The 18,987-nt window shown below is 49.8% G+C and overlaps 1 protein-coding gene across 1 annotated transcript in view; it reads left to right on the top strand.

Moving 5' to 3' along the window:
• SMG6 (SMG6 nonsense mediated mRNA decay factor) overlaps nucleotides 1-18,987 on the top strand; it is a 228,875-nt gene that overhangs the window by 203,122 nt on the left and 6,766 nt on the right. Inside the window, exons 14-16 of the mRNA XM_012653041.1 lie at nucleotides 2,440-2,616; nucleotides 6,540-6,686; nucleotides 16,954-17,107. Coding sequence (XP_012508495.1) covers nucleotides 2,440-2,616; nucleotides 6,540-6,686; nucleotides 16,954-17,107 — 478 coding nt within the window. The remainder of the gene's footprint in view (nucleotides 1-2,439; nucleotides 2,617-6,539; nucleotides 6,687-16,953; nucleotides 17,108-18,987) is intronic.

Here is an 18,987-nt window from a genome sequence, read left to right as displayed (position 1 = left end):
CCCAGGTGTCCCACGTCCACACATGTGTCCTTTCTCTCTCTTGGCCAGAAACCACACTGTCTTCCTGAGCCGCTCAGCATACCATCCAGCTCGTGTTCTGACAGCAGCAATACTCCTGCCCACCTGTCAGCACACATACCTGCAGCACACTCTCCTCTCCTGGGCAGGTTTTCTGATGCATGCTCATCAAGGGTGCCAGTGTACTTCTCACCATCCAGGTGAGGCTAAGGACCATCTCAGTCTTTTTCTCTGTCCTCTTCTTACCTCCTAATCCCCACCTTCTCTCCATTTAGCTGCAGCAGCCTCACACCAAAGAGGAAAGTCCTGGACCCATTACATAATTCTCCATGGTGCAAGCAGTAGCTGGGGCATAAGGTCAGAGGTCATAGTGGGGTCAGGTGGCTGACACACACTGTAACGACAAGGTGGTTAAAATTAGACCACAGAGAGGAAACTGGCAGTCTTGTGGAAATGCAGAAGTTTCCTCTACAAGTGAGAGGCTAGGGATGCAGGGAGGCCACTGTGCGTGCTGCCTGCCAGGCTATTACTCATTTCAGCTCTGTTCTTTAATGCCTTTTAGCCCCTGCTTCTGTATTTCTAGCCTTCCTCATCACATGTTTGAATACACGCAATGGAACCGTGGTTACCTGCCCTGGCCCAAGGCGAGTGTCCTTCCTCCTTCATGGAGGAAAGCCCAGGACCAGGCACCTCAAACTCAAGGGGCTGTCCTTTTTCTAAACCCTCCTGGGTAGCTGAGAACCTTTTGGGTCAATGTCTTAGGTGAAGATGGTCAAGGTACTTAGTCTGAGATTCCAGCCTATAATGGTTACAGGGCCACTGGTGTGGGAGAGCAGGGATCAGCCCAGGCAGGGAAGAGTAGGTTTGGCTTGGCAAAGGTTGCAGAGGATGGAGTCATGGAGCACACCGTTGGCTGGTGTTGCTGCACTTTCCCTGGTCGGCCATACAGCAGAGTGGTGCTCATTTCCACAGTGTCTTAAAGAACATGGATCATCCTTGCTTCGTCTATTCTCTATGGTACCCAGCCAAACTTCCCCGTGCCTGTCAGTCTATACTGTGAGCCTGCTCTGTGCCCAGCTTGTCCTTACAACTCTTGTCACTGAAGTATAAAAAGTATAAGATGTAGTCTTTGCCACCAGAGGGGTAGCTGTCCAGATGAGGGAGATAACACATGCACCTGTAAAATGATGAGCAAACAATCAAAGACAGTCTCCAGAGTAGTACTTCCCCGTGTGATGCAGACACATGTAAGTCCCAAGTCCCTTTCACATTAAGGAATGGGGAAGAATTAAAAGAGGGGCAGGGGCATTCAGTGTGGTCTGTAGTCAGTGCTGATGAAGAGGCTGTCCCCTGTGACATATCTGGCCACTGATGTGTGTTTCCCACTTGGAATGGCCTTCAGCTTTCGAGCTCCAGATCAAGCAGGGCCCCTCTCCCTTGGGGAGAACTCTACCAGTAGAGAGGATAGGAGAGGGCCCCAGAGGCCAGAGATGAAGAGAAGGACATGAAAAGGCTAGAATGCAGAAGGGTACAAACAAAGCAGATGGGTTTGGAAGTGAGGGCATGCATGTGTGGTCCCTCAGGAGGGAGGACCCCAGACTGGGTGACTGTGGACATTCCATCCAAGACACTTACAAATTTGACAGTTGCTCAAGATATTGAATTTCATCTCAGCTAAATAAGCCCCAGCTTCTCTGACGGTGCTGGCTTGTGTGCTAATGTGGCCACATGGGACCAGGTTGGCGTGAACCCCTGGAGGAGCAGAACTTTGGTGAAACACCCCCACCTGCTCTGCCTGTCTCCCTCCTCCTGACAATTTCCTGCCTGACCCCAGTCTCTTGAGTATGAGAATCTCTTAGGTGGGGCAGGAACCTGTCAGGGGAAGCCCAAAATGATCTGGATGAAATGAAACAGCCAAGAAAGCCCTCATCATTCATTTTGCATTCCAGCTGAAAGTTCTCCTTTGGGAAGTCTGGAGACAGGGAGTGGGGAGAAGAGTGGAGAGTGACAGCGAGCTATATGCTGTAAAAGCCAGCATTTTACACTCCACTCTTCCTTCTACTGATTAGAAACCAAACTTAGAAGAAGTTAATTTATTCTTTATTTATATCAGGACTTTAGTAAAAGAAAGGCAAAAGCCCTGAGGGCACCTGTCACTGGCCCCAAGGTTTTCTGCTGCCCTAGATATGACCTGAGGAGAGACCATGGTGACTTCCTTCAGAAGATCTTGTCCTCGACCTGCCCTTGGCCCTCGCTCACCACCTTGCACACACATGCACACTCCCACTCACTCATTCCGTCCCCCTCGCCCAGTAACTTTGACACACATCTCATATACCCCTCAGCCAACAAGCAGTGTCTCTCATCTTCATCTTCCCTTTCAGAAAATGCTGTTTTTCTTCTCTCCCTCTCATCCTGTAGGTTATTGCAGCTGACTGCAAAAGGGTCACAGTGCTGAAGTATTTTCTGGAAGCCCTTTGTGGACAAGAAGAGCCTCTGCTGGCATTCAAGGGTGGAAAATATGTGTCAGTGGCACCCGTCCCAGACACCATGGGAAAGGAAATGGGAAGCCAAGAGGGAAAACAACTGGAAGATGAGGTACTATGCGGGAAGAGCCCGCTGTGGCAGAGGGAAGGCTCCCTTCCCCTACCCACCCCCCACCATGGCTTCAGCTTCTACGCCTGGTTATTTATAATCACTCAGAGCAGTGTCTCTATTAATGTGACCAGCCAGCTTCTCGAGAGTGCACTCTGCTGATGCCCCTTCCTGCCAGTCCACCCCAGTGCCTCCTTCTCACTCTGCTACAAGTTCCAGATGCTTCTTTTTAATGTTGCATTGGAGGAGAAGGGAGGGAAAGAAAGAAAGAGTTTAATAATGTGCAGCTCTGGAGGCTTAGGAAAGGGAGTGGAGAGAGGGGGGTGTTAGGGTTCAGGCTAAGGATCAAGTTTATAGATGTGTGGAGCTCAGTGCAGCACAGGCCTGAACTCCAGCCTCCAGCACACGTACAGGAAGAGCTGACATTGCTGGCCCCATGTGGAAAATCACCCCCTCCCCCGGTCTGCCCTCCCTCCCTTTCTCCCTCCCTCCTGCACATCCTGATGTGATTAAGGAATTCTCCTCTTGTTTGTTTGCCCTTGGTTGTTCCTGTAGCCCTTGCTTCACTCCAGACCGTGTGTATGTGTGTGTGTGTGTTTGTGTGTGTGTGTGCATGCATGGGCCTGTGTACCCACTCCTACAAAACTCAGCACTGGCAGTTGCCCTGCCACGCATATATGTGTCTTTCTGGGGGTGATTATTGATGTGGATCTGTGTGTGCTGGATTTGTGTGTCAGTTTAAGTAAACACTGCTGCCAGCTTCCCTGCTGCCTGTGGGTTCTGAGTGAATGTGAGTGTGTGATGGTGTTGGAGCATGCATGCGTTCAGTATCACTGCCAGCTGCCCTGCTGGATGTCTGGGTGTGGGTAACTCTGTCTGGGTATTTGTGCACACACACCTCATTTTTGCCTAAAGGTTGACTCTTTCCTTCTTTTTGCCCCACAGTGTTAAAGACAAAGGGGACTTAGGTGGGGAGGAATGTGGGACTGAAAGAAGGGACGGAAGCAATTCTAGCCAGAGGCCAGGTCACCCATAGGCCAACACAGTCATTTGGCCTGCAGCAGTCTCAAGCGCCCAGTGGAGCAGGGTGGGGTGCAGGGATGAAATCAGCAACAGGCCAAGGAAGCCAGATGTCAGCTGGAAGCTGTCGTTTGTGATCTGAAGCAGTGATAGAGTGGCTACCTTTGGATCAGAGTCTTCACAGCAGCAGAGTCTTGGACTGGCTTCATTAGAATAGCTGGAGAACCCCACCCCACCCCTGATGACACAGGGCTCAGCTTCCAGGACAGAGGTGGTTCCAGGGATAAAGCTGAGCCCTTGATTCCAGACTCTCCAGATGAAACCTGGGCAGGGAATAATGGGAAAGAATGAGCTGTCAGCGTTGGGAGGAGACAGTGGGGTTGCTAAAGCCATCGAGGTGTCCAGGCTTCAGGCAGAGCAGAGCAGTGCCACCCAAACCCTGGGCACTGTGTAGGGAAGCATGGGTGCAGCACCTCAGCCAGTCATCTAACCCACACTTTGAGGCTGAGGCAGGCTTTAGAGGGTAAGCAAGACTAGCTTTCCGGGCTTGCTGGAAGAGATGTCCTCTGGCCAGTGGAGCCTGCAATACCAAATCCAGTTAGGCAAATAAGGCCCAGAGAGAGGCACTGTGTAATAGCCAAAGAGGGCCTCCTCTCCTCTTACAAGGAACGGACCAGCTCTCTGGTCTCAGATCTTGGCCGTGCCACACACTCTCTCTCCTTCTAAGGCTTATTGACCAGACAAAGGTTGTGACCCACGCCAGGCTGCCCACTTCTTCCTTTTCCCACGAGCCTCCTGGGTTCCTTTATGTTAGTGGCCTCTGGGAAACCCTACTTACCCTGGTCTGTGTAATTTCATAACCCTGCACTTCCTCGTTTGCTGTGAGAGCTGAGCAAACCTCAGACAAGCTTCTCTGACCCTCTTTTGACCTCAGTCAAGCTCACTTCAAGCCCCATGATAACCCAGTACATCCTTGGTCAGAGCAAGCAGAGGCATTGTTCCCCCATGGGCGAGGCAGGCATCGTATCTCACTCACTCTGGTCCACGTTAACCCCATGAACAAAGAAGTGAATGTGCAGAGAGAGTCTTCCTCCTTCCCATGGCCTGGGCCTCTGTGAAAGTGAGCCCTGTGACACTACAGCATGTGTGTTGTCAAATGAGTGGTGACCGTGGACCTCTGAGACCTCTTAGGATAGCAGCAGTTCTGGCCTCATCCTCAGATCTCATCTCTCCCCAAACTGCAAGACTGAGTAAGGCTGGTCCGAAGGTAGTGAGTTATCTCACCTGATTGTTCACAGTCAGTTGCAGATTGAACTCCCTGTTCTCCTACTTTCCCCCCTTCTCACTATTGTACTTCACTAGTCTTCAAAAAAAGGAAAAAAAAGAAAAGACTGAGTCGCTTAAGCTGATTGGGAGAGGTAGGGGGAGATGTTTCTTCAGACATCATTCTTTGTGAATAGAACAAAGTCCAGTTCCTTAAGGGATGCTACTGAAATGCCCATCTTCCCACCTCTAGATTCTGCTCCCAAGAGAAAACATCCCCCCATCCATACACTTTGCTAACTGCTTTCAGCCAGGAGAATCCATCTGATTATTATCTTAAAATGGACAGAAGAGAGAGAGCAATTTGTACTGAACAGCCCTGGTGGGGCCTGTGGCAGGCCTGATGAAACTGAGCCAAAAGGGCTAAATCTGGGCTTATGGTCCAGAATTCAGGACCCCAACCCGGTGGGCTTGCCCATTGTGTTTTGTACACACACAGACTTTGGAGTCAGACTCACTTGGGTTTGAATCCCTGATCCTACCACTTACTAGCTATGCTACCTTGAGCAGGTTGTTTACCTCTAAACCTCAGTTTGTTCACTTATAAAATAGGGGTGGTAATAGCACCTATTTCACAGGCTGTTGTGAGGATTAAATGAGTTAATACATGAAAAATGCTTAGCCCAGTACCTGGCCAATAAAAAGCACTCAATAAATGGTAGTTATGGTAATCATTGTCATTATTATCATCCAATTAGGAACACGGGAATCTTCTACTAAATCACTCCCCATGTACCCATGCTAACTAACCCTGTCCCTCAAAGGAAGCTCTCTTGGGCAGCTGCATGTTCTCTACTGACCAAGGCCAAAAGTGAGAGAGTGAGGGCTGGAGCATGGGACCACCCGGGGAGTGATGGCTGCTGAGAGCTGAGGCTGCAAGAAGGGAGGTGCCATCCCTGGGGAATGTTCCGCCAGCCTGCCAGGAGGCTCCTTAAGCTAGCCAGACACCTCCTACCCTGCCCAGGCCCTGGGAGGGCAGCTTAGCAAGGTCATGTCATATGAATTCCTGTAATGAGGCCCAGCAGTCCCCACACCGCCAGGCTGTGGTCTTAACAAGAAACCAGGACAAGGTCTGCTGAGCTGCAGCATCTGCTCCCTGATGCTGTCTGGGGCAAGGGAGCTTCCACGCCTAACTCCTAGCTATTGGCCAGAGTTGATTCCTGTCAGATCATTAGCATGAATTAGATTTAAATTTGGTGATTTAGCTTTCTATCTTGTTTCCCCCTTGAATCATTTGTGATTTCGAAATGAAATAGACCCAAAGTTTGATTTTGTGAGTATGTGCAAGGGAGAACAGAGAATGCAAGTGCAAGTGTATATGTGTGATTGCGAGTGACTTACGGTGTAACTCTATGACGAAAGAGCCCTAGAGGGTAAAGGGGAGCAGTTGGAGGGGAAGACTGACAGCTTCTGTCAACCCCCGACTTTTTTGCCTGAGTAGGGGGAAGCACACGCTGTTTGGGGCCCTTTGCAAGGGATGGTCCCAATCAGAATGGGTAAGGGGCTGAAAGGGCAGAGCGTGGGTTCACTAAGTGCTGTGTGTTCAGTCTCCTCTTTCCCATGGTCTGCTCTACCACCCAAAGGAGGAGGACGTGGTGATTGAAGACTTTGAGGAAGATTCAGAGGCTGAAGGCAGTGGGGGTGAGGATGACATCAGAGAACTTCGGGCCAAGAAGCTGGCTCTGGCCAGGAAGATAGCCGAGCAGCAGCGTCGCCAAGAAAAGATACAGGTGGGGCCTGCCTGGGGAGGGTGGTTCCCATCTGGGTGGCCGCTGTATAGGGCATGAAGAAGATGTGGGCAGGGAGTAGGGGCGAGCAGGATTATCTCAGGAAGGGTCTTACAGGGTCCTGTCTAGCTCTACCCTCATTTTCTTATTCCACCTCTAAATTCTGGTAGCATGTTTGGTGCCTGGAGTCTCCCTCATCCTAGGCTCCAAGGTAGGGGCACAGTCTTCTCAGAGAATCTGATAAAAGCCCCCCCTCAATGAGAATCTATAAATGCATACCACACATATACAATCTTTCATACAATTTCTGAGATTTCAGAGTTGTCCTGAACTATATCCAGAGACTCCTGGAGAAGCCATGGATTCTCAGCTGAGAACACTTGTTCTCAGGGGCAGGGAATGCCATGGCCACAGTCGACTTATCTGGATACCCAGTGTAATGGAAGAGCCCCCTCTGGACAAGATAGTCTCTGTACCCTCCCAGAGAGAAACTACTTAATCTCCTCATAGACAGTTTCACCACCATCAGCCCTCTCGTGGGTCCATGCCTTCACTTCCAGCAAGTTTTTCTTTATGGCTATCCCAGGTCTGTTCCCTTGCACTGTAAGTACACTTACCCTTCTCTAGGATTCAGAGCAGACAGAGAAGAAGCAGTGATGCTCCCCTCTTTAAAGACTAACTGTGTGCATGGGAAAGCATGAAACCACCTTACTCAGCCTCTTTGGGGATGTCCGTTTCCAACCTTCTCTTCAGCTGCCCCTCTCCTTTGGCATAGGGTTTAATGCATGTGATCAGGCCAACCTGATTACAATCCAGGCTTTACCACTTAGCTAGTTTTTTGACATTGGGCAAATTATTTAACTTCTTAGCCTGTTTTCTCATCTGTAAAATGGAAGTGGTCATAGCAGCTACCTCTTAGAATGTGAGGCCTACATGAGAGAGTGCATGTACAGCACTTAGCACAATGTATGGCACATAGTTCCATAAATGGTCACTGTTGTCTGATATTTGTCTCATCACCCTACCCCAGAAAAGGAATGAATACCAGTTAGGATCTATCATTCTTTAGACACATTCATGTCACCTACTGCCATTGGAATCAAGTGTGTAATACCTCTACCCGCATCATCTGTTGTAGTGTGGCTGCCTCCTCAGCCCTACCATGGGTCTATGTGTAAACCTCTGTGGCCCTTAGAACAGCATCACCCTCAAGCTTCTTTTCTTCTTCTGTGGCTCTTTTCTTCCTTGCCATCAGTTTTCCCAAAAGTCCTGTCTCTACTCATTACCTCCATTTCTTGACTCTCAATCCAGCAGTTATAGAAACTGTTGTGTCAGAAATCACCAAGGACCTGTCTTCATTAAATCTCAGTCCCTGTCATAATTGACTTGCCTGCAGCTTTGGGCCCTGAACCCACCTTCCTCCAGCTTCACTTCAACACAGATGAATATCCTTATCTTCTCTCTGTTGACCAGACCACCCTCCTAGGCTTCGTCACCACCAATAGAAAGGTCTCCTTCCTTTCTGTTACTCCCTAGTCTCAGCAAACTGAGTTGGTCTTAACAAATATTTGTTCAGTGACTCAATAATAGTAGCAACTAGAGCATCATCTAGCTTTTAGACTACCCTCACTTTTAACTTTTAACCCTTATATCTAATTTTTTTTTTTTTTTTTTTTTGAGAGACAGGATCTCACTCTGTCACTCAGGCCAAAGCGCAGTGGCACGATCATAGCTCACTGTAACCTCAAACTCCTGGGCTCAAGCAATCCTCCTGTCTCAGCTTCCTGAGTAGCTAGGACTACAGGCGTGCGCCACCACGCCCAGCCTGCATATATAATTTTTTTATCAAATCCTATTTATTTGCTCCTTTATTCCCTCCTATCCTCTCTATTTCCATGACCACTACTACTACTTTAGTTCAGGTACTTTCTTGGATTATAGTTATCAAGGCCTCTGCATTGCACAGCTCCAGTAGTTGCCTTTACCTTGTTTCTGTGAATGGCATCTCCTGGAGTTCTGTTATACAGAGTCTGCTACCAGGCTCCTGTTTTACCTCACTGTCTCCATCAGTCTCTTCTTTTTTTTTTTTCATTTTTTGAGACAGAATCTCTGTCACCCCGGGTAGAGTGGTGCAGTGGTGTCATCATAGCTCACTGCAGCCTCAAGCTTTGGGGCTCAAGTGATCCTCCTGCCTCAGCCACCCAAGTAGCTGGGACTATAGGCACGCCCCACCACGCCTGGATAATTTTTTTCTATTTTTGTTAGAGACAGGGTCTCACTCTTATTCAAGCTAGTCTCAAACTCCTGAGCTCAAGCAATCCTCCTGCCTTGGCCTCCCAGAGTGCTAGGATCACAAGCATAATATATTGCCTTTACTAGTTATATGACATTGAGCAAATTATATAACTTCTCTGAGCCTGTTTCCTGATCTATAAAATGAAAGTGTTTCCAGGCATAGTGGCACGTGCCTGTAGTCCCATCTACTCAGGAGGCTGAGAAAGGAGGATCGCTTGAGCCCAGGAGTTCAAGGCTGCAGTACACTATAATCACACCTGTGAATAGCCACTGCACTCCAGCCTGGGCAACATAGCCAGACTTCGTTTCTAAAAAAAAGTGTTTTTTTAAATGGTAATAGTACCTACCTCTTAGAGTTTCTGTGAGGCCTCAGAGTGAATCACAGGGCATATAAAATGCCTATCCAGACACTAGGCCTCCTGCCTAGACAACAACACTAACCTTCCTCTCTGATCACTCTCCCTAGACATGCTCTGCCCTTTCCCACTCTAAGGTCTTTGTTAGTGCTGTCCCTCAAACCAAAATATCCTTTTTTTTGCTCCACATTTCCTATTACCTGTTGAAATTCTATTCTTCCTTCAATCCCCAGATGAAACTCCATCTCCCCAGTGAAGCCTTCCCTGATTCCCTCCAGGAGGAATTCATCTCTCTCTGCTCAGTATTCCTGCAGCATCGATTTATTCTTCATTTGTGGAACTGCTATCATGTCTCATGTTACAGTTATTTCTGGACTTGTTTCCCATATTGTACTATGAACTCCTTGGAATCAGGACCATGTCTTCAGCTCAGTTTAGTAAATGGTGTTGAGCATTTACTGTGCTAGTGGCTGGGGGACACAGGAATGAACAAAAAAGTCACATTTCAGAGTGTGCAATGTAGTGGAGAGGCCAGTCTTTAAACAAGCGATTTGAAGTGTGAATGGGTGTCGATACAAAAGGGCAGTCTGGGATGCCTGGGAGCACGCACTGTGGGGATCCATCCCTGTCGAGGTGCTGTGTTCAGCTTTGCCTCTCCAGTGAAAGCAGTACCTCAAAAATTGGAGGTCTTCAGTAAGACTTTGACTCCCAGTGCCCCTGGCTGGCCTTGTCCGGGCAGCCTGTTCTGCCCATCATCAGCTCGTTCTGAGGAGGCTGCTCAGGCCCAGGCCCTGAGCAGCCATCAGCTGGCCGGAGCAGAAGCTGCCATGGCCCCTTTAAGAACAGGCCCCACATGCACCGGGCTGGCGGCCCTGCCTCCTGTCAGCCTCCTTCCTCCAGCCTCACAGCCACAGGAGGATTTCTCAGCAGAGGAAAAATTCCCCCCTTCCCTTCCCCCTCCTCTTTAATGCCCGGGGCCCTTCACTTCCATAATTCTTCATTTTCCAGCCTTGAACGTAAGCCAGACACATCTGTCTGGCCATATGCGTGAACCCTGGAGTCTGTGCCGAGGTGGCTGTAAAACAGGGCCGGTGAAGGCCCTTCTGGGAGAGCACACACATGTGTGTGCCCTCGGGCCATTGGCTCCCTGCCCAGAACCACGGGGGCTTCAGCGCTCCAAACCCATGTTAACCTTTTCTTATTTTTCCTCTTTTTGTTTAATTTAAGGGGGGAAAATCCCAAGGAAAAGGTATAAATTGTCCTGGGAGTGGGAGAGAGGCTCCTAGCTAGAGAGGCCATTATTGTTGGCAGGTACCTGGGTCACACTAATACAATAAGGAAGAAAGGAGCATCGAGTGAATTAAGATTGGAGAGATGGGCTGTAAATTACACTGCTCTGAACTCCATCAGTCTCCAGGGTGTTAACTGAGAGGTGTAAGGCAAGTCCCCAGCTCCCACTGCCTTTTACAGATGCAGCAAAACAGGAACCACACATGTTTGGGGAAGGGGATATGAAGATGGGGTTGGAAAAATCCTCCTGGCCCCCATGCTGGCTATAAAGTCCAAGTGAGATCTGGGGCTGTAGCCACACCCCCACTTCCCTGCTCTTACCTAGACCCCTGGGCCTAAGCTCATCTGTGGGGATGGGGGAAGGTGAGGCCTGGCCTCCCTTCACAGCCTGTCCCTCAGTGCTTCCGGAGTTGCACAGAGGCTGGTAAGTGGGGCCGATTAGAGGTCAGAAAAGGGGTGTGGGGAGCTCTCAGGGCCTGTGCAGCTGGAGCTGCAGCACCCCAGCAGGCCCCTGAATGCTGGGGGTGCCAAATCCGCCCACCCAGGGCTTTGAGGCCACACTCTCCAGCTCAGCCCAGGCTTTGCCTTGTTGCCTGAGACAGCTCCTCATCTGGGGTTGGTCCTGCCCACCTTGCTGCTTTCCGCCTGAGTTCTTTTCATTCCCATTTCCATTTTTGGGAGGTGTCCAGAGACCAGAGCAGGGTACATGGTTTGGGAAATGGTCAGAAGTGTTTCATTCCTAACCAGGCCCCCAGGGCAAAGCAGTCACTGAAAATCTTCCTCCAGGCATGAGGCGTGGCCTCTTGGCACCTCATACTGGCCCTAGCCCTGTGAATCCCCCGCCTCCTCACTGGGTCCATGAGGCTTTGCTGTGATTTGTGCTGCTGTCGGGTGGGGTCAGGTTTCCTGAGCAGTTGCAAACATCCCACCTGAAACATAACAGGCTCTTCCTCTGGCCACAGCTATTGTTTCCCTCGGCATTATGGCCACAGTCTTGCTCTTTAGCCAGCAATGACATGTGTTCTGAAAATAGCTTTGCTCCCCTGTCCCCTTCCCGCCCACCCGCCCTCCTGAAGATGCAGTCACTCCTTTGTGGCGGCCCCAGGAGTTCCACTCTAAATATAGCTGTAGTCCATTCATACTGCCACCCAGCTAGGGGGGGCTATTGTGGAACAATGTTGTTCACAGAGCCCCCCACACCTGTATGGAAGCTAGCGGAAGGCAGACACTCAGCCCTGGCTCCTAGCTGTCGGAGGCAGGGTGGGAGCCAGCACACTACCAGGCCAGGGGCACGTTCACGCCAGGACAGGAAAGCACATCAGCCTGCGGAGCTGGGCATCCGCCCTTCCCACCCAAGCCTGCTCCAGCTTCTCTGCAGAGTATGGTCCTGGGCCTCCAGTTTGCGCCATCTGCTCCTGTCTTCCTGGTTCCAACAGCTTTCATGGGGCCCTGTCCTCCTACAGAATGGTCAAGGCATTAGCTAAAACACCTTTCCTGCTTCTTGGAGCAGGCTCAGAGGTGTAATGCTTAGACCTGCCACCCCCTCTCCATCAGGAAAGGGCACACTTTGGCTTTTTCAGAACAAGAGTTACCAGTTAAAATTCAGTTTTTTTTTTTTTAATTTTATTTTTTTTGAGACAGGATCTCACTCTGTCACCCAGGCTGGAGTGCAGTGGCATCATCATAGCTCACTGCAACCTCCAACTCCTGGGCTCAAGTGATCCTCCTGCCTAGCCGGGACTACAGGTGTGTGCTGCCACACCTGGCTAATTTTTATATTTTTTATAGAGACATGGTCTTGCTATGTTGCCCAGGTTGGCCTCAAACTCCTGGCCTCAACCAATCCTCCTGCTTCAGCCTCCCAAAGTGCTGGGATTATAGGTGTGAGCTGGGCACTGGCCCAGTTAGAGTATTTTAAAGTGCCTCTCAACTCTGAGACTCAGTGATTTAGTTCACCAAGATCCTGTGACATATCAAGCTCTATGCTAGGTATTGGAAAAGAAACTATAAGAAAAATAGTTAATTCTCCTTGAGCATCTTTCGTTCTAGTTTGAAAATAAGATCAATCCTGAAATAATAAGAAATAGCATACAACTTGTCATATTATAATTTTAAAAAAGAAAGCAAGTATATGTTAAGCTCTGTGGTACTTATAGACATCCAGAAAAGGGAGTCTGAGCAGCAGTTTTCCCACTAGCAGCACACCCCAAATGAAGATGCTCCTTCCTGCTCCCAAGGGAAGCTACTGGCAGGTCCTCCTCCCTGCTGTAGCAAATGCAAGATCTGCTACCTTTAGCTTCTGCTGGCCAAGAAAGAACTGCCTGCCAGTGGTTATCTCACCAACTATTCATACTTTTTATTTTATTTCCATTTTTTCATTTTTCATTTATATCCATGTAGTTAAAATACACACAGTGAGTCTTGTAATAGAAATCAGTAGTCTTCTGTCTCATCCCACCCCACCCCATCTCCACTTTTGCTCCCTAGTGGTTTCCCCAGATAGTTACCCTCTTGGATATGTAGAAAATAAAAAATAGAGTTGGGCAGGAAGAAAGGAGACTGACATTTGTTGAGTTTCTAATACATGCATCAGGTACTTTGCTAAGTACTTCTGTATACAAGGTGGGTGTGGAAATTTGCTGTGTTTCAAAACTTGTAATATCTGGTGAAGACTTTGGCCAGAGAGGCCCAGGGATGAATGATTCCATCAGACTGTAGAGGGAAGGAAGCAGCCACACTCCATGTGGAGCCCCTAAGCAGAAGGGAGACCTAAGAAGGCCTTTTCCTGGTCTGGCTCTGCTTTACAATCTGGGTTCTCCAAGTTCCACAACTCCTATGTCAGCTAATTGCTTTGCTCTTATTTGCAATTCTGTGTGTCTCAATTTTCAGTGGATCAGCATCATAAAATTATCTGCACTGTATAGAAAGAGGAACTTAACCTGTAAAGAGCCCTGTCTGGGGACCCAAGCTTATTAGCTTCCTTCTCAGGCATTACTGTACATTATTTCTTTCCCAGTTCTCTGCCAGCTTGCTCCAGGAAGTTCCCATACCTCAGAGATAGTTTGTTACTTAGCACCTTCCAGACTTTATAACAACTTGGTCCTTATTGCCACCAATCTGATGCTTTCTTTGGGTTCCCAGTATACCATCCCAGGATAATTGTGGCCCAACCTTGGCTGTAGTTAGAAAGGTTCCTATGGAACTCTCCTTCCGGGTTATCACGCTTGACTCCAGGCCAGGGCCTGTCTGTCTGAATCACAGCATTCCAGTTGCACCCCCTCACCCCCACCAGAGGTTTCTGCAGCTTTTTACTCATACAAACAAAAATAAATCTCACTACCGGCCTCTGAACTCCACAGCAGTATGCTTCCCCCTTCTCCCCAAGCGTCCCATGGCTGCGAGTGGGGACTTGGCACTCTCCCCACCGACATCACTTTTTCACTCCCTGTGCATCCTGTGTCCTTCTCTCACCGTGCGACCCAGAGATCGGAATGGGACGTGACGGCCGGCACAGGCGCCGTGCACAGCTGCCAGGAATCTGACGGGTAAAATCTGGAAAAGTTGGGAGGGCAAATGCTAAACACACACACACACACACACACACACACACACACAGCGCCACTCAGAGAGGGCCGGAAATGCAGACACCCATAGGAGAGTGCCTGTGGGCTCCCAAGCCCTCCTCTGTCTGCTGTTCTCTTTAAGGGGACTGAGCCAGTCTTGTGACCCAGGTGTGACCCCTAGAGGCCCACTGGTACCCCAGGAGAAGAGGGAGCAGCCTCATTTAATCTCCTGAGACTCCGTGAGGGTATGTGGGGAACAGGAAGCAGTTGTGTGGTGACTCACTGGGCAGAGCCAGGTTAAGGGAAGTTGTCTGTGGGCGTCCCTGGGACCGGATGGTGGCAGCACAGCTCCGACCACCCTCACACAGCTTGGTCCCCCCCCACCCCCAGGAAACCAGCAGGGCTGCCACCTCCCTAGGTAGTTGTAGCCTCTTCACCTTTCTGGCCACAACCCAGAGCTCCAAGAAACCAGGGAAGTTAGAGCTTCCCTGGACTCTGCTCCTAGATTTTTCTTCTGTCCTACAGTCAGAACGCAGGTAGGCTCAGTATGCCCCCAGGTCCCCTTGGCCAGCTGGCTCTAAAGGCCCTCCTGCCTACTGCCAGCCATAGAGGTAGGATGGTACAGGGTCTTAGGAGCTAACTATTCACACAGGGTAAAAAATGGTAGCCAGTTCCACTTCTTTGATAGAGTCAAACCAAGGCTGGAATGTCATTTCTCAAGCAAGAAAACAGACGTGAGAGGAGTTTCAGTGGCACAGTGGCAGAGGTACAGTGCTCAGTTAGGACCCTCAGCCCCTGTCACTATACCAGTCTCCCCATCCACCCCAAGCCACATATCAGTGCTTGTTCTGTCCCCTCCCACCCAGAAAGACAGATTTGGGAGTTCATGGTAACAGGAAAAGCATGCAGAAGAGCTACATGGAGAACACAGGCCTGGAAAAATGACGAACAAGAATGCTGATCTTCCCTCTGCAAGAGGAGAAAGGGCAAGAAGTTGTTCACTGAACCTAAACAGGGACCACTTCCTGTTCTTACAAAATGCCCAAGCCCCATTTGGTGGAATGTGTCTTACCCTCTAGGTGGTAGCCTTCTGGGGAGGGGCAGTGACCCAAGTCCCCTGGGAAAGTGGCCAGCAGCAGCACTTTCCCCTCCTGAGGTGAGAGCAGTAGGAAGACTTAAGACTGGGCCTCCCAGCTGCATTTCTCATACCTGCTGGTGTCCTGTGGCCTGTGCCTTCCACCAGCTGTGGTGGCAGTGGCAGCAACAACTTACTCATAGGGAGAGGTCCCTGGCAGGTCACAGAAAAGCCACCCCCATAATTTGAAGGCATGCCCTTTCAGTTTTACTGTCATTGTCACTGAAACCTAAGCAACCTCCTTGCTGACTGTTGGTGGCCAGGGCCCAGCACTGTGGGCCCCATCTCAGTTGGCACGCACATCTACTCCCCCTGTTTGCATCTGTGTGCCTGCAAGTTGCTGTGTGACAGAAGGCCATGAGAGGGCGTGACTGGGCTGGGACTTGCTTTCCTGGCCCCTTCCAGATTTGTGTTGGTACCCTTTGTCTCGCTACACAGGGAGCACGCTGTCTGGACAGATATCAACGGATCAGTTCACTTCTTGGGCATGGTCCCCAGAAGAAGAAGCAGTACAATAGTGACCACGTTCTGGTAACAGACATACCCAGAACCTATCTCGAAGGGCCACTGCCAGTCATGTAAAACTGTCAGGCAGTAAAACTGGGCTTTCGCAGATGTGCATGGAGCTTCCCTGAGAGATGCAAAAGTCCATAAGACAGATAAGCACTGGGCCACATGTTTCCCGAGGTGTGTCAGGTGGTCCATGGACCACGGTGCCACAGGAGGTGATTGTTAAATGGTGCAGAGGAAACAATTCAACTTTTTATTGTGGCATTTTAGCTTGTACTAGTAAACATATGACTAGGCTGTCAAATACTTGGTACCATGGATATTGTTGCTGAATAAGAGACTAAGCAAAAAAAAAGTGACTGACTTAATTTAAAGAAAAACATTAAGTAAATAATAGTATAGTTTGAACACGTTGTGCAAAGGAACAAAAGTAGGACAGGAGAAGACCAATGTTTAAAAAACACTGTGCTGGTCAAGGGGAAGGTGGTGACCACTGAGATCAGTCTGAGTGTTGCTCTTTGCAAACACGTGAGTGGGGTCTTAATTCATCACACCACATGGACTCCTGCTACTGTAGGAGATTTATTTGGTATTAATTATTAGTTGTCAGCATCACCTTTTATCACCTTTGAGTTAAACTTCATTGTTTTTTGTTTTGTTTTGTTTCAGCTACCCAGTGAAGTAAACTGAAATAACAAACTCTGTTCTGGATAGTCACAAGTGTCTGGATTGAGAAGTACCGTTCCACTTGCTGCCTAGATAATATATGTGAAACCACTTTCATATCCAAGGAAACTAACTCTCCCTCATTGGTTCTTAGTTGAAGGTCTTACTTTCAGAGACCTGTTATTTCCAATACCATCAGAGTCCTTTCTCAGTCCCAGGCAGGGTTTTAGCCACACCTTATTGCCCAGGCCATTTGGCCTCTGTTGATTTTGATTGCAGTGCCGTGCTCAGCACCTGGGCCTGTCCCTCAGGCCTCATAGGGGCTGGTTGTTCCCCTGGAGCGGGAGAGGTTCGTGGGGGCAGGATGCTGACACACTGTCGAGTCAGAGCCCTGGCTCACCCCCCCTGCTTGCCTGCTCACTTTCTGGCTCACTCACTGTTCTGTGTCCCTGTAGGCTGTCCTGGAGGACCACAGTCAGATGAGGCAGATGGAGCTTGAGATCAGACCCCTGTTCCTTGTACCAGACACCAACGGCTTCATTGACCACCTGGCCAGTCTGACACGGCTGCTGGAGAGCAGGAAGTACATCCTGGTGGTGCCCCTTATCGGTGAGTCAGGCGGGAAGGGCAGGGCTGCCCTGCACGTGCGCAGCAGCCCCCCTACACACACGCCCCGTGGCCCAGAGGCCAGGCAGGCAGAGCCCTGCTGTGCGTGTGTAAGACAGGATTTGCAGGGAAGTAGGGAATGCGTGGGGCAAGGAAAATTGTTTAATAATCAAAGCAGTTCAAATTATTATGGCTGATCCATGGCTTAAACTGCTTGAGCAAATGGACTTCTGTGTCCCAGCAACCAGAGGCTGCGTGAACCCAGCCCTTGTTTTTATCCTTATAAAGCTTGCAGTAAAACAGCAAAGCTGGTTCCCGTTATTGGTAAACACTCAGCCCTGGCAGATAACGGCAGTGCTGCTGGGTGGTCTGGCAGGGAGGCTGGGAGGATTTTGAAGTGGTTAGATGCCTTTGGTCTGATTGTCTTGTAGCTTTTCATGATCATTCTGTTGGTTCGAGGTAGCATTCTTCTGGCCAATGTCACCCTAAGGCGAGGCCAATAGGAACCCTCCAGAGCAAGCCCTTGGTTCATGCCTGTGGATTCCTACCACTTGGGCCCTTACCACTGTCTGGTGATTGGTGCTGGTGCAGGGTCAGCATCTCAGGACCCAGCTAGCTTGCTTTTCCACCCTCTGGCCAGAGGAGCCAAGCTGGGCTGTCTCCAGGGTACTGTCTGCTGGGTATCCTTAGTTCTTAGAGCTCTGTGGTGGATCAGCCCCAGGGTGGGCTTTGGGCTCCGGGCTTCTGTCTAATATAGCTGATCTAACTGATAGTTCTGCTATGAAGGGAGAGGGTCTGGGAGATGATCAAGAAGTCAGACTTTTTCATGTGCCCTTCTTAGCAGCCACCACTTGGAGCAAGTTTGAGAGCCCTATCCTCTGGAAAAGCCACCAGACTGGCAGTCTGCCTCCCAAGCCACCTTTGACATCCATGCCAAGATGTTCCATTGGGCCTTCCCTCCTGGTCCCAAGTGTCTTAGTGCCAAACGGGGGTGGAAACAAAGGGCAGGAAACATCCGCCCCGGCAGAGGCTGCAGAACCCTAGGGGGTTGTGGGAAACATGTTAGCACCACCTGAGAATGTTGGCACTGAAGCAGCCCTCCTCCCCGCCTCCACCCTCCCTGTCTTCCTTCCCCCTCCCCATGTGGCCTGGCCAGAACCTCTTAAATCCAGGCCCTTAGACGTAAGGGAAGGTTTTATGTTCTTCAAAAGTAGAGCAACTTCTGTCACCAAAGCAGAGCAGTAAGACCATCATGTTATCTCAGGCTCCCATGCTTCCCTCACGGGGTCCTGGGGTGGTGTGCCTTTCAGCATCATATATGTCTATGCTTGCCAACCCAGGAGGTTTTCAGAGGAAAGAAAGTGAATTGGTAGATGGTCAGGAAATGGTATAACTGAGAGAGGTTGCTTACATCTCAGGAGCCCCGTAAGACTCAGAAAGTGCCTCACACACCATCCCAAGCTAACAGGATTCTTAGTTACTAGCACTGATTGTGCCCCTACTGTGTGCTCAGTCTCCTTTTTATTAGGAGATCCCGTGAAAGGCAGAGCTGTGGCCCTTGACCCTGAGGAGCTTATTGTTTAGTGAGGACACCCAGATTTGGTGGGGAGGGAGGAAAAACATGTGAAAACCCAGGGGATACATGCAGGGTGCTGGGAACTGACAACTCTGTTGCAGCCATACAGGTCAGCCTCCTTGAACCCGCTGCAGCTGAGCAGGTCCCTGGACTCTCTCAGGGGCTGTAAGAGGAGGGCTCCTATCCATTGATGCTTTCCTTAGTGGACTCATGCCCTGTGCCCAGAGCAGCAAAGAGTTAAGCCAACAGCTTTCCCCACTTGTTTCTTGTGCTCTTTAACCTGCTCTGTGCTCCTTAGACCTGACCC

This window comes from Propithecus coquereli, unplaced genomic scaffold, assembly GCF_000956105.1.
Source record: "Propithecus coquereli isolate 6110/MARCELLA unplaced genomic scaffold, Pcoq_1.0 Scaffold409, whole genome shotgun sequence".
Lineage (NCBI taxonomy): Eukaryota > Metazoa > Chordata > Mammalia > Primates > Indriidae > Propithecus > Propithecus coquereli.
The sequence above is the reverse complement of the archived record's forward strand: the minus strand, read 5'-3'. Positions and strand labels throughout refer to the sequence as shown.